Here is a 22,753-nt window from a genome sequence, read left to right as displayed (position 1 = left end):
GAACAAGAGGAATGAAGCTTTGTAGTATTTGTCGAGACAAGAATGATGTTTGGCTATGGGATGCAGGCGTGGCTGTTTTCAGATGCATGCGAGTCTATAGGCAGAGAAAATTAACTTTCCGGAGTTCATGCTGATGCACTACTTTGCTCTCTGCATGGGAAGTGAGACCCTCTGCTGGGAGGCAGGCAGCACAGCGTGGCCAGGGTTTGAGAGGGATACCAAGTGGAATGTTCCCTATGGGGACAGGGCCAGGAGCTGCTGAGCCTGGGTGCCTCTGTGTTGGCTTCTCCAGCAACACTTGTCTACTTATACAGCGTCCTCCAGCTGCTGAAACAATGACCACTAATGGGGCAGCTTCAAACAACAGACATTTATCCTCTCCCAGTGCTGGAGGCCAGAAGTCAAGGAGTAGGCAGTGCTGGTTCCCTCTGAGGCTCTGAGGGAGAACCTGTCCCAGGTCTCTCTCCCAGCTCCTGGGGGCTCCCGGCAGTCCTTGGCATCCCTCGGCTTATGGACACACCCCTCCCATCTCCGCCTCTGTCTCCACGTGGCCTTCTCTGTATGTCTGTGTCCAAATTTCCCATTGCTTATAAGGACACAGTCATTGGATTCAGGGTCCACCCTAAATCCAGGATGATCTTGTCTCAAGATCCTTGATGACATCTGCAAATGCTCTTTCTCCAAATCAGGGCACATTCTGGGTTCTGGGTGGACATTCTTTTGTAGACCACCATCCTACCCACTATACCATGTGTGGGAGTTTTCACAGTAGGCAAAGACAATGTCCGGGGAACTGAAATGAAGCCTGGGTAGGAGCTGCTGAGACATGGGGATGGGGACAGGAAGAAAACAGGATCGTGGAGTCCTCAGGGGGACACCCTATGGGAGCGGAGAAGAGGGAGCCAGAAACAAAGCCAGCATGGGCCAAGGCAGGGAACTGGATGCCTCCAAGGAGTGACCTGGAGGAAGCAGGAGGAGAAGACCTGAGTATTGGCAGAGGAGAGAATGGAAGTGGACGAGAAGCAGGCACAGGGTCCCCAGACAGCAGGAGCAGCCCTCCTATAGGCAGCTGCCAGGGGCAGGAATGCCGGATGCACCCAGAACAGCCTTGGGGACAGGGCAAGAAGCCATATGGACCAGAGGTGAGAAAGTCAGCCTGTCTCACAAGCATGTGCCTCTCCTGGGGCCTGTGCTACGCATATCAAAGCCAGCACACACATCCACCCGCACTCAGTGACTCCTACCAAGGCAGCATCACAAATTCGACACAAACATCTTCAAAGTAGAAGGCAGAAAGCAGCAGCCTCTGCGTAGATTTGCAAATCGGTCTCCCCTACTGAAGACCAACTGGACTCGGAATTCAGTTCTTAGTTGCGACAGGCATGGAGACACCCTGCTTCGCTTAGAGACGTATAAAGGTTTACTCTATTATGCTGGATAATACGGGATGCTATGCGGCAAAGATGTTCAGCTCTTAATTCTCTCTTGGATAGAGGTTCAGGAAGAAGCGGAGCTCCCCCAGGGCACACTCACAGAAGAGTGGGTGTCTGGCCAAGCACAGTGCCTCATGTCTGTAATCCCAGCACTTTGGGAAGCTGAGGTGGGCAGATCATCTAAGGTCAGGAGTTCAAGGCCAGCCTGGCCAACATGGTGAAACCCTGTCTCTACTAAAAATACAAAAATTAGCCGGGTGTGGTGGTGCACACCTGTAATCCCAGCTACTTGGGAGGCCGAAACAGGAGAATCGCTTGAACCCAGGAGGCAGAAGTTGCAGTGAGCCGAGATCGCACCACTGCACTATGGAGCAAGACTCCATCTCAGAAGAAGAAAAAAAAAAAAGAAAAAAGAGTGAGTGTCTGTCTAAAGAGGCATGTCTGCCGGTCAACGCAGGGCAGGCTGGCTGTGTGTGCTAACAGGAGCTTCCTTCTTAGGCCCTGGGCATCCTGGAAATGATGCACATGCTGAGCTCACTGGCACTCGAGGGAGCCAGGCGCTAGTGATGCTTTTAGCAGATGCTGATTTGGCAACACTTACCCTGGACCAGGCTCCCTTCTCTGAGCTTTAAAAATATCAGCCCATGTAGTCCTTGGAAATGAGGGTCATGGAAACATCACCCCTGTTTACAGATGAGAAACCAGGGACACAGGCATGTGCAGTAACTTGCCTAAGGCAGCAGCTGGCCATGGTAGAGCTGACTCAAGCCTGGGCAGTCAGGCCCCAGAGTCCACACCCCTCACTGCCGTGGTGGGCCACCTCCACACGGCCACCCAGAGGTGTCTGTGGCCGACAGTCTGGCGTGGCTCTTCAAGGATTGCTGGTTGTATTGATTTGGACTCTTAAACTGAACGTGACAAATTCAACTCAAACTAACTGAAGCTTAAAAAAAAAAAAGCACCAAGGGGTGCTTCAGGCGTGGCTGGATTCAGGAGTCCAGATGATGTAATGAAATGTCCCTGCTCCTATCCTTGTCTCTCCTTTCTCCTCCCTTCCTGTTCCCACTTTCCTGCCCCCCCAGATGACATCATGAGATCTTTCTCCTTTTCTGTTCTGCCCCATCTGCCAGCCCTTGGTATGTGCTTCCCATGTAGTAGCAAGAACGGCTCCCAGCTGTTCCAGACCTACAGCACCCCCATAGCTAGCAAGCCCAGAGAGGGCACAGCCCCCACGACCCTAGCATCCTCCTCCGACCCTTTTAGGGCCTGCAACTGGCCCCCCTGGCACCCTCGTTTGGACCCATTGCCATGCAGGCATGGTGACCCTGAGGGCAGCCCCAGCAGAATTGGGTGGAGGTGGGGAGGGGCGTTTACCAAGGCAGGGACACTGGCAGACCCAGAGCAGCGGCTGTGTCATCGGCGCCTCCTCTCACCCCCAGGGTGGTGAGCAGCTGGATCGAGAGGCGCAAGGTGCAGTCAGAGAAGGCCAACCTGATGATCCTCTTTGACAAGTACCTGCCCACGTGCCTGGACAAGCTGCGCTTTGGGTTCAAGAAGATCACACCAGTGCCGGAGATCACGGTGATCCAAACGATCCTGTACCTGCTGGAGTGCCTGCTCACGGAGAAGACCGTGCCCCCAGACTCCCCCAGGGAGCTGTACGAGCTGTACTTCGTGTTCGCCTGCTTCTGGGCCTTCGGTGGCGCCATGTTCCAGGACCAGGTGATGCACCTAGGGGGCCTGGCCACCCACACAGGGTCTCTCGGCATCCTGCTTAGCTGGGCCCTTATTTTCACCTCTGTGTCTCAACAGCTTGTAGATTATCGAGTGGAGTTCAGCAAATGGTGGATCAACGAATTTAAGACCATCAAGTTCCCCTCGCAGGGAACGATCTTCGACTACTACATTGATCCCGACACGAAAAAGTTCCTGCCCTGGACAGATAAAGTGCCCTCCTTTGAGCTGGATCCCGATGTCCCACTGCAGGTAACTGTCCCCAAAGCAGGGCCACCGACTGGCGATTTAGAGGCAGGAATCGGTGCAGCACCCCCCACACGCCTGCACGGAATGTCCAAACACACCCGATTTTCAACAGTAGGACCTTTTCGGTAGAACATGGCCTGCATGCTAATGAGAGGTGGAAGTATCTGAGAGTCACGGCTCCCTCCCCTCCCCTCCCCTGCCCCAGGCCTCTTTGGTCCACACCACGGAAACCATCCGCATCCGCTACTTCATGGACCTGCTTATGGAGAAGTCCTGGCCGGTGATGCTGGTGGGGAACGCAGGGACGGGCAAGTCGGTGCTGATGGGGGACAAGCTGGAAAGCCTGAACACCGACAACTACCTGGTACAGGCCGTGCCCTTCAACTTCTACACGACCTCAGCCATGCTGCAGGGTGAGGCTGGTCCGGCCACGCCCCGCCTACCCGGCTGCCCCCCGCCAGCCCCCATTCCCTCCTGTCCCCTCTCACTGCAGACCCACGCACTCGCTAGCCACTTTGCACCTCCTCACTTCCCACACCCCAGCCGCTGGCCTTTCCTTCCTGAGTCGGAGACAGAGGAGGAGCAGCCGGGACCCCTCTTTCTGGTGTTCCCTGGTGGGCATGGTGATGGGGATTTGATGGCCAGTCGAGGCAGCAGGTCCCCCAGGAGTGTCTCAGCCAATCTGAGGTGACCCAAAGGTGACGGAGAGCAAGGTTCCTGCCACCCTCGCCTCTGATCGCTCTGTTTATTCCTGGGGCTGTACCCGGTGCCCCCTCAAGGGCCACTCCCAGGACAGGTGCGTTTGGTAAACCTAGATCCCAGCCAGGTCCCACCTTCTGTCCTCCGGGGGAGCAGGTAGCCCCCCTCCCTACCTAACAGGCTCTGGCTCAGGAGGCGCAGGCGGGCGGCTGACCCTCTGCCCTCTCTAGGGGTGCTGGAGAAGCCGCTGGAGAAGAAATCGGGGAGGAACTACGGGCCGCCAGGCACTAAGAAGCTCGTCTACTTCATCGACGACATGAACATGCCCGAGGTGGACAAGTATGGGACGGTGGCCCCGCACACCCTCATCCGGCAGCACATGGACCACCGGCATTGGTTAGACGGGGCGGGGCCTGGGGGCGGGGCCACAGGGCGGTGAGGGCGGGGCCAGGGAGGGGCGCAGGAAGAGGCGGAGCCCCAGGGCAGTAGGGCGGGACTGGTGTGGGGCGGTGGGGGCGGTGGGGGCGGTGGGGGCGGTGGGGGCGGTGGGGACGGGACTGCAACGTGGGTAAGGAGACACGGGTCGTAGCTGGGCCCCCAAGCTTGTGGGGCCACAAGGCATTGAGGCAGGGCCAGGGCAGGGGAGAGGTTGTATCAGTTTCATCCATCGCCCGTTTCACAAACATGCAGCAGTGGCCTAGAGCCCCAGTGGAGGGGGATCCTCCTTCCCCCCTTCCACCGAGGTGTCCCGCCGGGAGAGGAAGAAGCACATTACCCGGTAAAGGAAGAGCCCTGAGAAAAACCCCCAGTGCAGTCACAGAGGAGCCTCCCAGCTGGGAGCCCCAGCAGAGAGATGCCCCTGGGGAGATGGTGCGCAGCTGGAAGCTGGCAGTAGTGTCGTGCTGGCTGTGGGACCTTAGAGGGAGAGCATTCTGGGTGGAGAGATTGCCAAGTGTAAAGGCCCTGCCGCACGTGAAGGAGCCCAGGGAGGCCGGTGTGGCAGGGATGTGAGAGCCAGAGGGAGAGGGTGCCCAGGGCAGCTGCAGCCGGAATCCCAGGGCTTCGGGACAGAGTGCAGATTTTCTCCTAACGGCACCGAGAAGCCGAGGGTGGCACGTTTAGGTTTGCAGTTTGGAGAGATGAGAATATTCAGTTCAGTTGTCTTTTTTTTTTTTTTTTTTTGAGGGGGTTGAAATCTCGCTCTGTCGCTGAGGCTGGAGTGCAATGGCTCAATCTTGGCTTACTGCAACCTCCGCCTCCTGGGTTCAAGGAATTCTCCTTCCTCAGCCTCCTGAGTAGCTGGTAATACAGGTGCCCACCACCACGCCGGCTAATTTTTGTACTTTTAGTAGAGAAGGGGTTTCGCCATGTTGGCCAGGCTGTTCTCGAACTCCTGACCTCAGGTGATCCGCCCGCCTCGGCCTCCCAAAGTGCTGGGATTAGAGGTGTGAGCCACCGTGCCCAGCTGCAGTTGTCTCTTAAAATAAGTAAGTAGCCCAGGCCAAACCGGAGCATTCTCAGGCCAAAGGAGCCTAGAAACCAGTCTGCTTGTTCGTGAAGCCTGGCCTCATGCCAAGAAAGGGAGGCATGAGGGGTTAGGTTGCCTACTTAAGGTCATGGCCCTAATGAGTGGCGGAGCTGGATTATTATTATTATTATTTCCAAGACAGAGTTTCACTCTTGTTGCCCAGGCTGGAGTCCAATGGCACAATCTTGGCTCACTGCAACCTCTGCCTCCTGGGTTCCAGCGATTCTCCTGCCTCAGCCTCCCGAGTAGCTGAAATTATAGGTGCCCGCCACCATGCCCACCTAATTTTTGTATTTTTAGTAGAAATGGGGCTTAACCGTATTGGCCAGGCAAGTCTCCAACTCCTGACCTCAGGTGATCTGCCCGCCTCAGGCTCCTGAAGTGCTGGGACTACAGGCGTGAGCCACCACGCTCAGCTGGAGCTGGATTTTGAGTTCAGATATGTCTGATTGCATCACCTGTCTTTTCTTCACTAAACGACACTCCCAGAGCTCACAACTATAGGAAGCCTATGCTGGGCTGCAGGCTGTGATGTGGGGATGGAGGCATCAGAGGTGGTTCCCTGGGGGAGGTGACAAAGCTGCCACTCTGAGCAGGGAGCCTGGAGAGAGTTTGACATCATTTGAGGAGAAGCGAACGTGGTGTGGGGTGGGAGGTTTGAGGGCATCCAGACAGGAGAGGAGGGCAGGTGCATGCATGAGAGCCCACCCTTTCCTCTCTGCAGGCAGGTCTACTGTGAGGGCTGTGGGGGCTCAGCCTCAGTTTCCCTGCAACTCGTGAGGCCCCTTCCAAGGGCTTCAAACGGTCATGTGCCCTTGTAAAATTTGCTTAAGATTTTTGCTTTCTTTTCCTTAAGGAGGAGCCTCCATGTTCTTAAGCTTCAGCCCTAGGTCCACATCTGCCCTGGAGTTTACCCTGAAGGATCTTCAGGAGGGGTGGCAGAGTGAGATTTGAGTTTTCAAAAGATCCCTCTAGAATATCAGATTAACATGGCCCCATGACAACAGGAAAGGATGGACTGTTTAGTGGATGTGTCAGGAAAACTCTCACCTGTGGAAGAAAAAGGCAGACAAGGGTGGGGCCCGTGGGAAGGACGGGCCCGCAGGCAAAGGGTGAACTGTGAGGCGGGCAGAAGCAAACAGGGACAACATCTGTGACCTGAGAAGTGTGCGCAGGGGAGGACTGCACAGGCAAAATTTCAGAAGCACACACAGAAGGGCAAAACATTGATGGCTGTGATTTAAATTAAAATTAAGGAATTTTGCTCAGTGAGAGACACCATGGACAGATATAAAAGAGAAATAAAAGAATGAAAGAAAACATTTGCAATGTATAAAATTGACAGTGGATTAATATCTGAAATATACAAGGAATTACTAGAAACTAACAAGAGACAACAATTTCCAACACACAAAGTGCATAATGGGGGTAAAAAAGGTGCTGGGCGCAGTGGCTCAGGCCTGTAATCTCAACACTTTAGGAGGTGGAGGCGGGAGGATCACTTGAACCCAGGTCACATAGTGAGACCCTGTCTCTACAAAAACTTAGCCGGGCATGGTAGTGTGAGGCTGAGGTTGGGAGGATGGCTTGAGCCCAGGAGATAGAGGCTGCCGTGAGCTGTGTTCACCACTGCACTCCAGCTGGGGTGAGGGAGCAAGACCCTGTCTCAGGGGAAAGAAAAAAAAAAGTAACTAGTGTAGTGTGACATCAAGGAAATTATTCAGCTTATTTTATTTTATTTTTGAGATGAAATCTCGCTCTGTTGCCCAGGCCGGAGTGCAATGGCATGATCTCAGCTCACTGCAACCTCCACCTCCCAGGTTCAAGCGATTCTCCTGCCTCAGCCTCCCAAGTAGCTGGGATTACAGGTGCCTGCCACCACACCTGGCTAATTTTTGTATTTTTAGTAGAGACAGGGTTTCACCATGCTGGCCAGGCTGGTCTCAATCTCCTGACCTCAAGTGATCTGCCCACCTCAGCCTCCCAAAGTGCTGGGATTACAGGCGTGAGCCACTGTGCCCGGCCTATTCAGCTTATTTAATAATAGCAGCCATTAATAATTATCCTGATGACAGGGACGGTGAACATTTATTGCATACTTACTGTATGTCAGGTACACTTCCCAGTGTTTTTTCATATGTTAGCTCATTTTATCCTCCTAATGACCCATTGCACAGGTGAGAATATTGAGGCACAGAGATGTTAACCAACTTCCCAGACCCCAGCACCGCTCAGGGGAAGAGCTGGAACATAAACCCCAGCCTGCTCTCTGAGCCACTCTTTTGCCTCTTGTTTCAAAATTTCTCTTGAGAGCATGAAGTCACAGCAGCTGCTTCACATACTATCAGTATCTGTGGAGGGTTTTTAAAACCACATGGAGTAATCCCAGCATTTGGGAGGCTGAGGTGGGCAGATCTCAAGGTCAGGAGATCAAGACCATCCTGGCTAACACGGTGAAACCCCGTCTCTACTAAAAGCACAAAAAAATTAGCCGGGTGTGGTGGCAGGCACCTGTAGTCCCAGCTACTCGGGAGGCTGAGGCAGGAGAATGGCGTGAACCCAGGAGGTGGAGGTTGCAGTGAGCCAAGATCATGCCACTGCACTCCAGCCTGAGTGACAGAGCGAGACTCCGTCTCAAAAAAAAAAAAAAAAAAGGAGGGGGTTGGGGGGGCGGGTGCGGTGGCTCATGCCTGTAATCTCAGCACTTTGGGAGGCCCAGGCGGGCGGATCACGAGGTTAGGAGATCGAGACCATCCTGGCTAACACAGTGAAAACCCTGTCTCTACTAAAAATGCAGAAAATTAGGCAGAGCTTGCATTGAACCGAGATTGCACCACTGCACTCCAGCCTGGGCGACAGAGCGAGACTCTGTCTCAAAAAAACAAAAAAAAAAAAAAAAAAAAAAAAACAAGGAGGGCATTCTTAGGAGCGAAGTAGGGGCAGGGGATGGCTCCTCCAGGCTGGGGGCACAACATGAATGCTGGTCTCCCCCCTCAGGTATGACAGACATAAGCTGACGTTAAAAGACGTCCATAACTGTCAGTACGTGGCCTGCATGAACCCCACTTCTGGATCCTTCACCATCGACTCCAGGCTTCAGGTAAGCAGAAACCTTACTCATCCCTGTCACCTGCCATGAGTCTGAGGCTTGCTTCTGGCAAATGAGAGGAAAAGCTTTGGTTTAGGGTGTTAGGGCTGCAGGCCGACATTCTCTGGAGAACTCTTTAACCTTGCAGAATGTGTCAGAAAATTCCAGGGCATGGAGAGGACAAGCAGCTAGCCAGCCTTCCCTGTGACCTGGTCAACTGGCAGAGTTAGCAAATAAAAATGCAGTTAAATCCAAACTCCAGATAAATAAATAAGTTTTTAGTCTAAGTATGTTACATACAATATTTGGGACATACTGTTGTTGTTTTGTTTGTTTTTGTTTTGAGGCTGAGTCTCACTCTGTCACCCAGGCTGGAGTGCAATGGTGTGATCTCAGCTCACTGCAATCTCCGCTTCCCGGGTTTAAGCAATTCTCCTGCCTCAGCCTCCCAAGTAGCTGAGACTACAGGTGTGTGCCACCACACCTGGCTAATTTTTGTATTTTTAGTAGAGACGGGGTTTCACCATATTGGCCAGGCTGGTCTTGAACTTCTGACCTCAAGTGATCTGCCCGCCTTGGCCTCCCAAAGTGCTGGGATTACAGGCGTGAGTCACCATGCCCGGCCTGGGACATACTATTCCTTAAAAAAAAAAAAAAAAGTATTGTTTATCTGAAATTCAGATTTAGCAGGGCATCCTGTATTTTATCTGTAGCCCTTACCCAGACAGACTTTGCCTCTAAGTTATCTAAACACATAGAGATCTGGATTTAAACCCAGGCCTGTACTCTGAGCCCATCTCTTGCCTTTGCCAAAATTCTTCTTGAGAGCGTGAAGTAAATTTGGCTGTTTGATGTGTAATGATACTTAATGCGGTTTTACCACGTGCAAGGCACAAGGAGGGTAACTGCCCATTCTGACAGTGCCCAAAAGGCCTTAGCCCATGAGGACAGGGGCCACTTTCCCGCGAAGGTGGCCCTGGCCCCGGGCAGGTCCCCAAGAGCTGGCTGACGGGAACGTTTGGTTGTTTCGGGGTAGCGCCATTTCTGCGTGTTTGCTGTGAGCTTCCCCGGCCAGGAGGCCCTCACCACCATCTACAACACGATCCTGACACAGCACCTGGCCTTCCGCTTGGTCTCTGTGGCTATCCAGAGGATAAGCAGCCAGCTGGTGGCCGCGGCCCTGGGTAAGTTGGCTGGCCTCATCCCCTCTCCCATCGGTAAAACCTATGGCTCTGTGGGCTGATGGTTCTTCACATTTTCCCTTGATAAATATTTTATTTATAATTCTAAATCAGTATCTTAAAAACGATGCTATGTTTCGACAGGAGAAACTGTGAAATACAATTGCTTCATGGGGAGGTAGAGGCTGGGAAATTCTATACACAAATGATTTAAGGAGAACAGCAAACTCCCTCCCACTTCAAAGAGCTGTGCAGATTTCTTACTCCAGTTGTCACCATTTCGTAGTCCATTGGCTTTAGAAACTTGAGGCTTGCACTTCCTGGGGCCATTAAGAGGACATGAGAATTGACGCGTCTTTTTCCTCTAACAGCTTTGCATCAGAAAATCGCGGCAACATTTCTTCCCACGGCCATTAAGTTTCATTATGTCTTCAACCTCAGGGACCTCTCCAGTATTTTCCAGGTACTGCTCTTGTAGCTTTATGTCATGCCTGCCTTACAGCCCAGTGCCTGATCCACAGGTGCTCTCCTCATCACAGCTCTCAGGGAGGTGTGGACTGATGATGGTGGTGATGATAATGATGATAATAATGGTGATGGTTGTGATGATGGTGATGTGATGATGATAGTGATGGTGGTGATAATGATGGTGATGGTGGTGGTGATGATGGCAATAGTGGTAGTGATGGTGGTGATGGTAATGATGGTAATAATTGTGATGATGGTGATAGTGATGGTAATGATAATGGTGGTGATGGTAATGGTGATAATGACTAATAATGGTGGTGGTGGTGATGATGGTGGTGACAGTGGTAGTGATGGTGGTAATGGTGATGGTCATGATGGTGGTGATGTGATGGTGGTGATGATAGTGATGATAGTGATGGTGGTGATGGTGGTGATGGTGGTGGTGATGATGGCGATGGTGGTGGTGATGGTGGCGATGATGGTGATAGTGGTAGTGATGGTGGTGGTGATGATAATAACAGTGGTGGCAGTGATGGTGGTGGTGATGGTGATGTGATGGTGATAATGGTGGTGGTGGTGATGTGATTGTGGTGATGGTGGTGGAGATGATAATGGTGATGGTGGTGATGATGGTGGTGATGTGATGGTTATGATGATGGTGGTGATGTGGTGATAGTTATGATGATAGTGATGGTGGTGGTGATATGATGGTGTTGATGGTGATGTTATGGTGGTAATGGTGATGGTGGTGGTGATGGTGGTGATGGTGGGGATGATGGTGATGTGATGATGCCACATGGTGGTGATGGTGGAGATGATGATAATGGTGATGGTGGTGATGATGGTGGTGATGGCGGTGATGGCGGTGATGGTAATATTTCCTCTCATTTACTGACTGCTTACTCTGAGTCAGGGATTGGGTTTGGCACCTTACATTCCCATTTTCTCCTCCTCCAACAACACATAAGTTTGGTGCTTATATCCCCATTTTACTGAGCAGGAGTTTGTGGCTGAGGGAGGCTAAGTTATGCCCACTTCCTCCCATATAAAGTATCAGCCCAGCTGGGTGCAGTGGCTCACGCCTGTAATCCCAGCACTTTGGGAGGCCAAGGCGGGCAGATCACGAGGTCAGGAGTTCGAGACCAGCCTGGCCAACGTGGTGAAACCCTGTCTCTACTAAAAATACAAAAATTAGCCGGGCATGGTGGAGTGTGCCTCTGTAGCCCCAGCTACTCGGGAGGCTGATGCGATAATCACTTGAACCCAGGAGGCAGAGGTTGCAGTGAGCTGAGATCGTGCCACTGTATTCCAGCCTGGGCGACAGAGTGAGACTACATATCAAAAAGTAACAATAAAAAAAAATAAAGTATCGGCCCAAATGTCACGCTCTCACAGAGGCCACTCCTCATCCCTCACACTCTGTCTTACTGCCCTGGGTGTGTCATTCAGAGCACACACCATACTGTGCAATTACCTTATTTCTTTGTGTACCTGGCCACCTCCCCCACTAGCATGTCAACTCCGCAGCGTCAGGGTCTGTTGCATCATTGCTGTGCCTGGGAAATTCCAGGCCCTCAATAAGCTCTTGTCGAGCTTGCCTAGAGTCGCTTGCTTAGTAAATGGCCAAGCCAGGACTGGACCAGATAGGCTTGCTGTGGTACCCAAGCCTGTGACCTGCCCTGTGGCATCAGTCACCTGCTTTCCTTTGCAATTGGCCTCCCTTGTCCCTTCTCCACCGTTCACTCTACTAGAGGATGAGGCCCCAATCCTGTTCTACGAGGAAAACTCCACATCTCTCAGGACACACTCACACTGGCATCCGGGATTTGTGGGACCTCCATGATGAGTGGCTTCCCTGGCCCCAAGTGAATGCTGTGCCATCAGCTGAACAGGTCCCCTCGCCCCGGGGGAGGGGGCTGTTCCTCAGGGTCATCTATGTCCAGCGCCTTCGTAACAGCTGATGGTGCTGACCATCCCGTGTTTGGGGTAGGGACTCTTATTTTCCACAGCAGAAGTTCTGAAAACCCCACTGGACCTTGTCCGCCTTTGGCTACATGAGGCTGAACGAGTGTATGGTGACAAAATGGTTGACGAAAAAGACCAGGAAACATTGCATAGAGTCACCATGGCCTCCACTAAGAAGTTCTTTGATGTAAGCTGCCCAGTCCCTCTGCCAAGCCCAGAATGGCTCCAAGAGGGTGGAGCGTCGGCGGCCAATGAGAACTGCAGCCCTCTCAGAAGGGCCCTTTGTTGGGGGTGGGAAGATCTGTGTTAGGTTCCACGCAATAATTCCAGCACGTGGCTGTGGGTCCGAGGGTTCCACGCGACCATTCCGGCACGTGGCTGTGGGTCCGAGGGTCCCACGCGATAATTCCAGCACGTGGCTGTGGATCCGAGGGTTCCACGCGACCATTCCTGCACGTGGCTGTGGGTCCGAGAGTTCCACGCGTTCCAGCACGTGGCTGTGGGTCCGAGGGTTCCACGCGACCATTCCTGCACGTGGCTGTGGGTCCGAGGGTTCCACGCGACCATTCCTGCACGTGGCTGTGGGTCCGAGAGTTCCATGCATTCCGGCACGTGGCTGTGGGTCCGAGGGTTCCACGCGACCATTCCTGCACGTGGCTGTGGGTCCGAGGGTTCCACGCGACCATTCCTGCACGTGGCTGTGGGTCCGAGGGTTCCACGTGACCATTCCTGCACGTGGCTGTGGGTCCGAGGGTTCCACGCATTCTGGCACATGGCTGTGGGTCCGAGGGTTCCACGTGACCATTCCGGCACGTGGCTGTGGATCGGAGGGTTCCACGCATTCCGGCACGTGGCTGTGGGTCCGAGGGTTCCACGCGACAATTCCGGCACGTGGCTGTGGGTCAGAGGGTTCCACGCATTCCAGCACGTGGCCGTGGGTCCGAGGGTTCCACGCATTCTGGCACGTGGCCGTGGGTCCGAGGGTTCCACGCATTCCGGCACGTGGCCGTGGGTCTGAGGGTTCCACGCATTCCGGCACGTGGCTGTGGGTCCGAGGGTGCCACGCATTCCGGCACGTGGCTGTGGATCGGAGTGAGGAGGAATTGACCGCTCAGTAGATCAGGGTGTGATCACCTCCCTCTGTCTACTTGGGGTGGAGAAAGGCCCTGCTTGGCTCAGTGTGCCTCGCTGGTGTGTCCCATGTGTCCTTGGCGGAATCATTTCTTTGGACTATGAATTGGTTCCTGATACAGTGGGGATCAGACCCTCCCACTCTAGGAAATTTTGCCCCAGTGGTTTGCTGGGCCCACGACAGCAGGTTTGGGGCCCCTGGAGACTTGGCCTCGTACCCTGGGATGACCTCCTAGGCCACCTTAGCAAAGTACTGAGCTGCTGTTAACTATCTGTGTGGTCATGCTGGCAAAAACCAGAAGTATTGTCTTTTTTTTTCCTAGGATCTTGGTGATGAACTCTTATTTGCCAAGCCAAATATCTTCTGCCACTTTGCTCAAGGGATTGGTGATCCCAAATACATTCCTGTAACCGACATGGCTCCTCTAAACAAGCTCCTTGCGGACGTCCTGGACAGCTACAATGAAGTTAATGCAGTCATGAATTTGGTGAGCAGGCTGGAGCTGATAGCAAGGGCACAGGACCTGGACAGGGTCACCCTCTCCGGTTGCATTATCGACATCTGAGTGGCATTGTGTGGGGCTGCACGGCACACAGTGCACACCTCAGCGTGTGCAGAGTCCGTGCTGGTGACAGAGGTGATTCCAGGTGCTACAGGATGTTGCGGGATCTCTCCGGTTTCTGCAGGTGCTGTTTGAGGACGCCGTGGCTCACATCTGCAGAATTAATCGCATCCTGGAGTCTCCCCGGGGAAATGCCCTGCTGGTGGGGGTGGGTGGCAGTGGCAAACAGAGCCTCTCCCGCCTGGCAGCGTACATCAGTGGCCTTGACGTGTTTCAGATCACCCTCAAGAAGGGCTACGGGATCCCCGACCTCAAGGTGAGAGCTTACTGTTCAATAAGCTGCCTTTTGGGGTAGGGTTAGGGAGTAAAGAAAAACTTCACTCCCTTTTCCAAAATGAAGCCAGCGAGTACAGGGAGTCCGAGCATCACCAACAGTCCTTATCTAAAGGGTCTTTATCTTAGAAAGCAGAGGCCAGAAAACCTTCCGGCCAGAGTGCGTGCCCGTGTGACTGAGGTGAAGGGTGTGAAACCTTCCGGCCCGGGTGACTGAGGTGAAGAGTGTGAAATCTTCTGGCCAGTGTGTGTGCCCGGGTGACTGAGGTGAAGAGTGTGAAACCTTCCGGCCCGTGTGACTGAGGTGAAGGGTATGAAATCTTCCGTCCAGTGTGCGTGCCTGTGTGACTGAGGTGAAGGGTGTGAAACCTTCCGGCCTGTGTGACTGAGGGTGAAGGGTGTGAAAGCTTCCGGCCCGTGTGCGTGCCCGGGTGACTGAGGTGGAGCGTGCATCTGTCGACTACTCGATGGACACAAGTCCACAGAATCAACCGAGATCACAGAGGCAGAGAGATTGGATTCCTGCCCTTGGTCACTGAGTGTTCCAAATTGTTCCCTATTCTCTCTCCAGATTACAGAATTCAGAGCCATGACTGGGTGTCTAACTGCATGCCTGAGATGCTGAATGGCTGCTTTTGGAATGAATGAAATAAACATTAGAGTAAACATAAGGTCTCCCATGCCCAAGACACACTGCTGCGGATTTTTATTGATTTCTTGTTCCTGAAAATCTGCTCTCCCAGGCAACTGCGTGCCATTAGTTCAGAAGGAATCATCATACTTGAGATTAGACCTGAAATTGATTGGACCATTCTACACAGCCATGCCTTCTCTGTGTCTGTGCTGGGGCCGCTGTTGTGGGGCCAGGACGATGCCAGACCCAAGGGGGAACCTAAGGGGACCCTCCCGCAGTACGTGGCCCTGAGACAGTCGCTGGGCTGGTGGCTTTAGCAGGCGGACCTGGAGCCAGTGATGCTGGGAGTGGTGGGAGATGTCTGCAGACAGAGACCCTGGAGGGGCAATGCAGGCTGTGCCAGGGACAGCCAACCTCTGGGAGAGCCTCCAGTTTCTGGCTGGCTGTTCTCTGCCTTCCCAGCAGATTCTATTCCATGTATAAAGGGGCCGGTCTGCTCTTTTTTGAACTCCTCAGATGGGCACTCCCGAACATAGCCCTGTCCTCTGGACCCATGAGTGGTAGTGTGTCATGGGTTCTCAGCGCATCTGATGGAGTTAGTTCATATTGGTATCTGCGGCCACTCAAGTGTCATTTGAACCTGGAGCCGTATAGTTTTACTGAGCTTTCTCCGTTGAAATCTCTAGTCTATTAACTAAATCATGTTGGTTTACGTTCATGACGGCATCGTTTTCTTGCTCTGCCTCCCTGTGGGGATTTTCTCCCTGATCCTCCCTGTTGGGGCTGATCGTGGGTGCTCAGCCTCAGCCTCAGCGGTACTATTTTATTCATCAGCATCAGCTGCTGCGGCTCTATGATCTGGGCTGTGGAATTTCACTGCCCCTACACCCATCACAAATCAGCTTTGCTATCACTGTCATTTCTTAAGCTGCTTCTGTGGATTCAGAACTAAGAGCAGAGGTAAACAGGGCTAAAAGTTCCTGTATTGTATTGGGGGAGCCAGACTCCTGAGCCATTCCACATGATTATTGTTCTAATGGTGCTGCCATAGTAATAGGCTCACCCCTATGAGGGTAACATATGTTTGTGATTATGTAATATTATAAAGTAGGTCCCGGAAGCTGTGGCACCTGCTGGAGGCTAGGGGTGCACAGGAAATGGGTGGAGAATGGACCCTGGAGGACAGCGTGCCGTGTGAAAAGCCCTGGGCTTGGTCCCAAGAAAACCAGACTCCATTAAGATGTCTGATCAGGGGATGGAGCGGGCAGGATATGGTAGTGTTCTAGGACACGGGAAGGATAGTTTGAAAGCACAGAAACTGCTGAAGGATGACCTGGGTGGAGCTGGGGCACAAGCTCTGCGACCCCACAAAGGCTGAAAGCGGGCAGGTGCGATGAGAAGGGAGAACAGAGGGTGAGGGGAAACCAGGGCCAGCGGGGGCTGTGCCTGCAGAGACGGCGTGCGTGACCTCAGGGACTCGGCTGGGGTCCAGGATCCGAAACCTTCAGGTGCTACCCCAGCTCCCTTCCCCACACCCCACACACAGCCCCCGGGGCCAGGCAGTGGGGAGTTTTTATTTCTGTGAAACCTTCCCCCCCGGCCTGAGTCAGCAGCCAGAGCTGGGCTGCCCCATGAAGAAAGCCTGTCAGCAGAATGAGGGGCCGTGGTCTCAGCGGCTCAGGTCCCCCGGCCCCCCGGCCCCCAACCCCCCACCCCCCACCCCCCAGCTTCCTGCAAATGAAAGGGGAGGGGTGAGAAGCAGCCATCGGGTGGGGTGGGGGCTTGGCCTCATGTTATTCTCAGGGAGGAGGCCTTGCTGCGTGTCTTGCACCCCCCACTCCCAAATCCTAACCCTAACCCTCGCACCCCTACTCCCTAACCCTCACACTCCTACTCCCTAATCCTAACCCTCACACCCCTACTCCCTAACCCTAATGTCTCACACACCCCCACTCCCAAATCTCGGCTCCATGTCCTGCCTATCTACTGCCAGTGGCATTGGCTATGGCAAGGAAAGGCACTGCTGCTGATGTTTTGGCCAGAGAAAGGGAAGCCTGTGCCCTCTTATTAATGGCTGGTCCCTAGACGGGCCTAGATGCAGGTGACGATTGCCATCGTTGGCTGACAGTGATGACAGGGACGCAGGCAGCTCCAGCTTCAGTAGCACCATGGGGCTCTCAACCAAGATAGGAGGGAGGGTGGGGGAGAACCACCCTGGAGCCAGGCCCGGAGGAGATGAGATACCTGGGGATGAGGTGGCCAGTGCACAGCGGGACACATGGGGCTGGGAAGTGCAGGGACAGGATGCGGGTAGAGATGTGGGGGCCAGCCTCAGCAGCATAAGAGGACGGGAGTGGAGGGGACTGTGCCAGAGAGTGAGCGGGGAAGGTGAGGTGGGGACAGCCCAGGATCCAGGGGCAGCCCAGCAGTCACAGTGGGCAGGGTGAGGGCCACTCCACATGGGACAGTGTGGCTGTGAAAGCCAGACGGGCTGGGAGCGGTGGCTCAAGCCTGTAATCCTAACACTTTGAGAGGCCAAGGCAGGAGGATCCCTTGAGCCCAGGAGGTCGAGGCCACAATAAGCTATGATCATGCCACTGCTCTCCAGCCTGGGCGACAGAGTGAGGCCCTAACTCTAAAAAAGTAAAATCAGAAACAAGAACAAAAAAGGAAAAGATTTCTGGTATGGTCAGTCTCCACCCAATGTCCTTGCTACACTGTGAAATGAGAAGAGTGATTTGTCTTTGACTCAAGGTCATCTCTGGCTCTCACACTATGCCCCTTGCCTCGAGGCAGGGTCTAAGGACGTAGCCTTGGCGCAAGTCCCACCTGCGGCCCACCTGCTTTTCCAGGCTCAGAGCTTCCCCTTGCTTTTTCTTAGCTTGTCAAAAGATAGGAGATTTGAGGCTGGCTTCTGACCCCAGTCAACTCCCAAAGAGGAGGCCTAGTGAGGTTTCTCTCTGAACAGAGAGATTTCAGGGAGTCGGACTTGCTTCCGAAGGATGGAGCAGCCACTGGGGTCCCTATATGGACACTTTTAAAGCCTCTTCAATAAGTACAGAAGCCCACAGGTCTTGTTTTTTAAATTAAATATTATAGATAAGCAAATCGCCAAAGCGCTGGAAATACACATCACTACTTGGATGAAATTGGCAGGCGTTTCTGAACGTATATATACGTGGAAATGGCATATTCAAAAATAACGAGCTATTCCTACTGCTCTGTAAAATGCTTAAAAAAAAAAACACTTTTCATTTATTCTTGCAAAATTCCTATGAAATCATCTTCTCGCCCTGTCCTTAAATCCTGCTGTGGATGACTGTGAAAGGGGGTTGACTGTTAAGGCTCCCAGTCCAAGCCTGCAGTATATTTATTCAGGGCCCCTTTTAGGGTCTCCATTTAAGATTTTTTTCTTTCCCTTTGCATATGTGGTAAAATATACATAGTGTAAAATTGACCATTTTCACTATTATTTATTTCTTTTCTTTAAGACGGAGTCTCTGTTGCCCAGACTGGAGTGCAATGGCACAATATCGGCTCACTGCAACCTCCACCTCCTGGGTTCAAGCGATTCTCCTGCCTCAGCTTCCCAAGTACCTGGGATTACAGGCGCGTGCCACCATGCCTGGCTAATTGTTGTATTTTTTGTAGAGATGGGGTTTCACCATGTTGGCCAGGTGGTCTCCAACTCCTAACCTCAGGTGAGCCACCCTCCTCGACCTCCCAAAGTGCTGGGATTACAGGCGTGAGCCACCGTGCCCGGCCTGTTTTTAAATTTTTTTTTTCTAAGACAAATAGAGTAAGATATTTTTGGCTGGGCACGGTGGCTCATGCCTGTTATCCCAGCACTTTGGGAGGCCGAGGTGGGCAGATCACTTGAGGTCAGGAGTTCAAGACCAGCCTGGCCAACATGGTAAAACCCCATCTCTACCAAAAATACAAAAATTAGCCAGCATGGTGGCACATGCCTGTAATCTCTCAGGAGGCTGAGGCAGGAGAACTCCTTGAACCCGGGAGGCAGAGGTTGCAGTGAGCCGAGATCGCGACTGGGCGACAGAGTGAGACTCTGTCTCAAAAAAAAAAAATAATAATAAGACATTTTCACCACCTTTAACGTCTAGTTTGGTGGCATGAAGCACATTCACACTGTTGTGTGACTGTCACCACTCTCCTTCTTCAGGACCCTTTCATCTTCCCAAACAGAAGCTCTGTCTCCATTAAACAACAACTCCCCAATCCCCCAGCCCCGCCCCTGGCAACCTCCATTCTTCTTTCTGTCCCTGACTTTGACTGCTCTAGGGACCTCATGTAAGTGGAATCACATGGTATTTGTCCTTTCGTGTCTGGCTTATTTTACTCAGCATCATGTCCTGAAGGTCTGTCCATGCTATAGCACATGTCAGAATTTCCTCCCTTTTTAAGACCAAATCATATTCCATTGCACAGATGGACCACGTTTTGTGTACCTGTTCATGCATGGATGGACACTTGGGTTGTCCTGATGGCTGCTGTGAACCTGGCCGTGCCCCATTCAAGGTTTTGGGTCTCCTGCACCCTTCTTTTATTCTTTTCCTTAGAGACAAGGTCTTGCTGTGTTGCTCAGGCTGGTCTTGAGCTCCTGGCCTCAATCGATCCTCCTACCTCGGCCTCTCAAAGCCCTAGGATTACAAGCATGAGTCTCCGCACCTGGCCTATGTTTCTTAGAAAGTTTGTCCCGTGGGCCGGGCGCGGTGGCTCACACCAATAATCCCAGCACCTTGGGAGGCTGAGGCGGGTGGATCACAAGGTCAGGAGATCGAGACCCTCCTGGCTAACATGGTGAAACCCCATCTCTACTAAAAATACAAAAAATTAGCCAGGCCTGGTGGCGGGTGCCTGTAGTCCCAGCTACTCGGGAGGCTGAGGCAGGAGAATGGTGTGAAGCTGGGAGGCGGAGCTTGCAGTGAGCTGAGATCGCGCCACTGCACTCCAGCCTGGGCGACAGAGCAAGACTCCGTCTTAAAAAAAAAAGAAAAAGAAAAAAGAAAGTTGGCCCCATGGTGGCATGTGCCTGTAATCCCAGTTACTTAGGAGGCTGAGGCAAGAGAATTGCTTGAACCCAGGAGGCGGAGGTTGCAGTGAGCCGAGATTGCACCATTGCCCTCCACCCTGGGTGACAGAGCGAGACTCAGTCTCAAAGAAAAAAAAAAAAGTTGGCCCCATGGCCCTGTGCTCTGGGTGGTTGTGGAAGATGTCTCTAATTGAGCATCTTCTTACCAAGGCCCCTAAGCGTGTCCTCACTCCGTCCAGATCGACCTCGCTGCTCAGTACATAAAGGCTGCCGTGAAGAACATTCCCTCGGTGTTCCTGATGACAGACTCCCAGGTGGCCGAGGAGCAGTTTCTGGTGCTGATCAATGACCTGCTGGCTTCAGGAGAGATCCCCGGGCTGTTTATGGAGGATGAGGTGGAGAACATCATCTCCTCCATGCGACCCCAAGTCAAGTCCCTTGGCATGAATGACACTCGGGAAACATGTTGGAAGTTCTTCATCGAAAAAGTGCGCAGACAGCTCAAGGTGGGACTCCCGTCTTCGGCAGGGCCTCAGGAGCCCAGCTTGGTGCCCGTGGCATACAGGGTTTGAGTTTTTGCTCTGCATAGAGCAGGAGGAATGATCCTTCACGGGATGTGAAATCCTGTTAGGAGAGTGTGAGGGGTGGGGCTGTCTGATGAACCCGAGCCTGGAGACTTTTTCACGTGGGTTGTTAGAGGTATCTTGGGGCCAAAAGAAGTGTTTTACAGTCGTCCTTTGGTATCTGAGGAGGTTGGATTCCACGACCCCCATGGATACCAGAATCCACGGAGGGATGGATGCTAAAGGCCCCGATATAAAACAGTGTCGTATTTTTGAACACGCTCCCCTGTACTTTAAATCATCTCTAGATTACTTATAATACCTAATATAATGTAAAATGCTATGTAAATAGTTGTTATACTATATTTTTATTTGTATTATTTTTTATTGTTATATTATTTTTTTAACAATTTTCAGTCCATGGTTGGTTAAATCCACAGATGTAGACAGACAGCCGACTCTATGTGGACCCCCTCCCCATACATGGCTAGTTTAAGTAGATAAATGCACCTTGACTCTCTCTCTCTCTCTCTTTTTTTTTTGTTTTTTTTTTTTTTTTTTGAGATGGAGTTTCACTTGTCACCCAGGCTGGAGTGCAATGGTGCGATCTTAGCTCACTGCAACCTCTGCCTCCTGGGTTAAAATGGTTCTCCAGCCTCAGCTTCCCAAGTAGCTGGGATTACAGGTACCCACCACCACGCCCGGCTAAATTTTGTATTTTTAGTAGAGACGGTGTTTCACCATGGTGGCCAGGCTGGTCTCGAACTCCTGACCTCGGGTGATACACCTGCCTCGGCCTCCCAAAGTGCTGCCTGGCCAACCTTGACTTTCGACATCGCCTCTAGGGTAAGCAGGCTAAACTCCCCTAGTAGGACAGAGAACCCCTTGGACCTATTGGCCCCATCCTCTCCAGAGTTCGGTGGTGCTGCCTTTTGCGGGGTGACAACCCCATAGCTCTCCTGGGCACCTGCCGGCCATCGTTTTCCCCTGCTTGACTCAAACAGAGCAGGGGCCCTCCCTCCCCTCTGCGGGCTGTGTAGCCCAGTTAGTGAATGTTATCTGTGAGCCAAAGGCGTCCCCTGATGGGCGCTGCCTGCTTCTGGATCCTCTTTGGTGCCCTGCCAGTGCCGGCTCTGTCCTCACCCTCACGTCATCACGCAGTGAAGGGTGCAAAGTCAGCCAAGCGTGAGCCACCCCCATCAATGGCAGCGTCCGTGCAACACCTACGCCACGAAAGGGGACCAGAGAGCAAGGGCAGCTGGGAGGCTGAGACCCATGACAAGGGAGGTCCTCATCTAGCCAGAGAGCCCCTCAGGCCTGTCTCCACAGCACCTTCTCCAGCTGGGGTCCCAGGGACTCCCTGCCCTTTCTTGGAATTAGCCACTATCTCTCAGGGCCCAGCGGGGACCCTTCCTGCTAAACCTAAGGGCTTGGAGCCCGGCCCATTCTGGGGCCTCATCTGCCCAGTGTGGATGCCCACTCCTCATTCCTTCCTTTGCCCGGCCTTTTTTAGAGAGGCAAGGGCCCCTTCCAGAGGGATTGGGACTGCTAGTGAGAGGCATGAAGCCAGATGAGCATTTATCCACTGCAATGCAGCGGCCGCCCTTCAAACCCAGAACTGGGACTGTGCTGCCCAGACCCTGGGCAGCTGAGCCCAGCAGGGTGCATTGCTTTCTGGCAGAGCTTTCTGCAGAGTGATGGATTAGGCCCCAGCACTGCAGTCCCAGTGGGCAGCGCATCTGTGTCTCCCACACCCAGGTGATCCTGTGTTTCTCCCCTGTGGGCTCCGTGCTGCGGGTACGAGCCAGAAAATTTCCAGCTGTGGTCAACTGCACGGCCATCGACTGGTTCCACGAGTGGCCGGAAGATGCCCTGGTGTCCGTCAGCGCGCGCTTCCTGGAGGAGACCGAGGGGATTCCTGTGAGTCACTGAGGCCACCTCTGCCTGAGCACAGAGCCCAGAGGACAAGGACAGGCCCAAGGGCTGGCTCCCTGGGAGAAAAGGGCGCTGGGATTAAGGCGAGCCAAGTGAGGCATCCGCCTTGGGCTCAACGTTTAAGAGGCTGCGAGAAACCTCAGGCATCAAGATAAGTGAGGTTTTAATGTAATATTTTTGAAAATCAAAATTGGCGCTA

General features: G+C 53.1%; 1 protein-coding gene across 1 annotated transcript in view; it reads left to right on the top strand.

The window, feature by feature from the left end:
- The window catches only part of DNAH17 (dynein axonemal heavy chain 17), a 156,276-nt gene that overhangs the window by 91,265 nt on the left and 42,258 nt on the right, over positions 1 to 22,753 (top strand). The window contains exons 45-56 of the mRNA XM_063718301.1: positions 2,873 to 3,155; positions 3,246 to 3,419; positions 3,622 to 3,829; positions 4,346 to 4,511; positions 8,641 to 8,743; positions 9,768 to 9,915; positions 10,284 to 10,375; positions 12,371 to 12,532; positions 13,800 to 13,964; positions 14,164 to 14,355; positions 20,296 to 20,562; positions 22,378 to 22,539. Coding sequence (XP_063574371.1) covers positions 2,873 to 3,155; positions 3,246 to 3,419; positions 3,622 to 3,829; positions 4,346 to 4,511; positions 8,641 to 8,743; positions 9,768 to 9,915; positions 10,284 to 10,375; positions 12,371 to 12,532; positions 13,800 to 13,964; positions 14,164 to 14,355; positions 20,296 to 20,562; positions 22,378 to 22,539 — 2,122 coding nt within the window. The remainder of the gene's footprint in view (positions 1 to 2,872; positions 3,156 to 3,245; positions 3,420 to 3,621; positions 3,830 to 4,345; positions 4,512 to 8,640; positions 8,744 to 9,767; positions 9,916 to 10,283; positions 10,376 to 12,370; positions 12,533 to 13,799; positions 13,965 to 14,163; positions 14,356 to 20,295; positions 20,563 to 22,377; positions 22,540 to 22,753) is intronic.

This window comes from Pongo abelii, chromosome 19, assembly GCF_028885655.2.
Source record: "Pongo abelii isolate AG06213 chromosome 19, NHGRI_mPonAbe1-v2.0_pri, whole genome shotgun sequence".
In the NCBI taxonomy this organism is placed as follows: Eukaryota; Metazoa; Chordata; class Mammalia; order Primates; family Hominidae; genus Pongo; species Pongo abelii.
The sequence above is the reverse complement of the archived record's forward strand: the minus strand, read 5'-3'. Positions and strand labels throughout refer to the sequence as shown.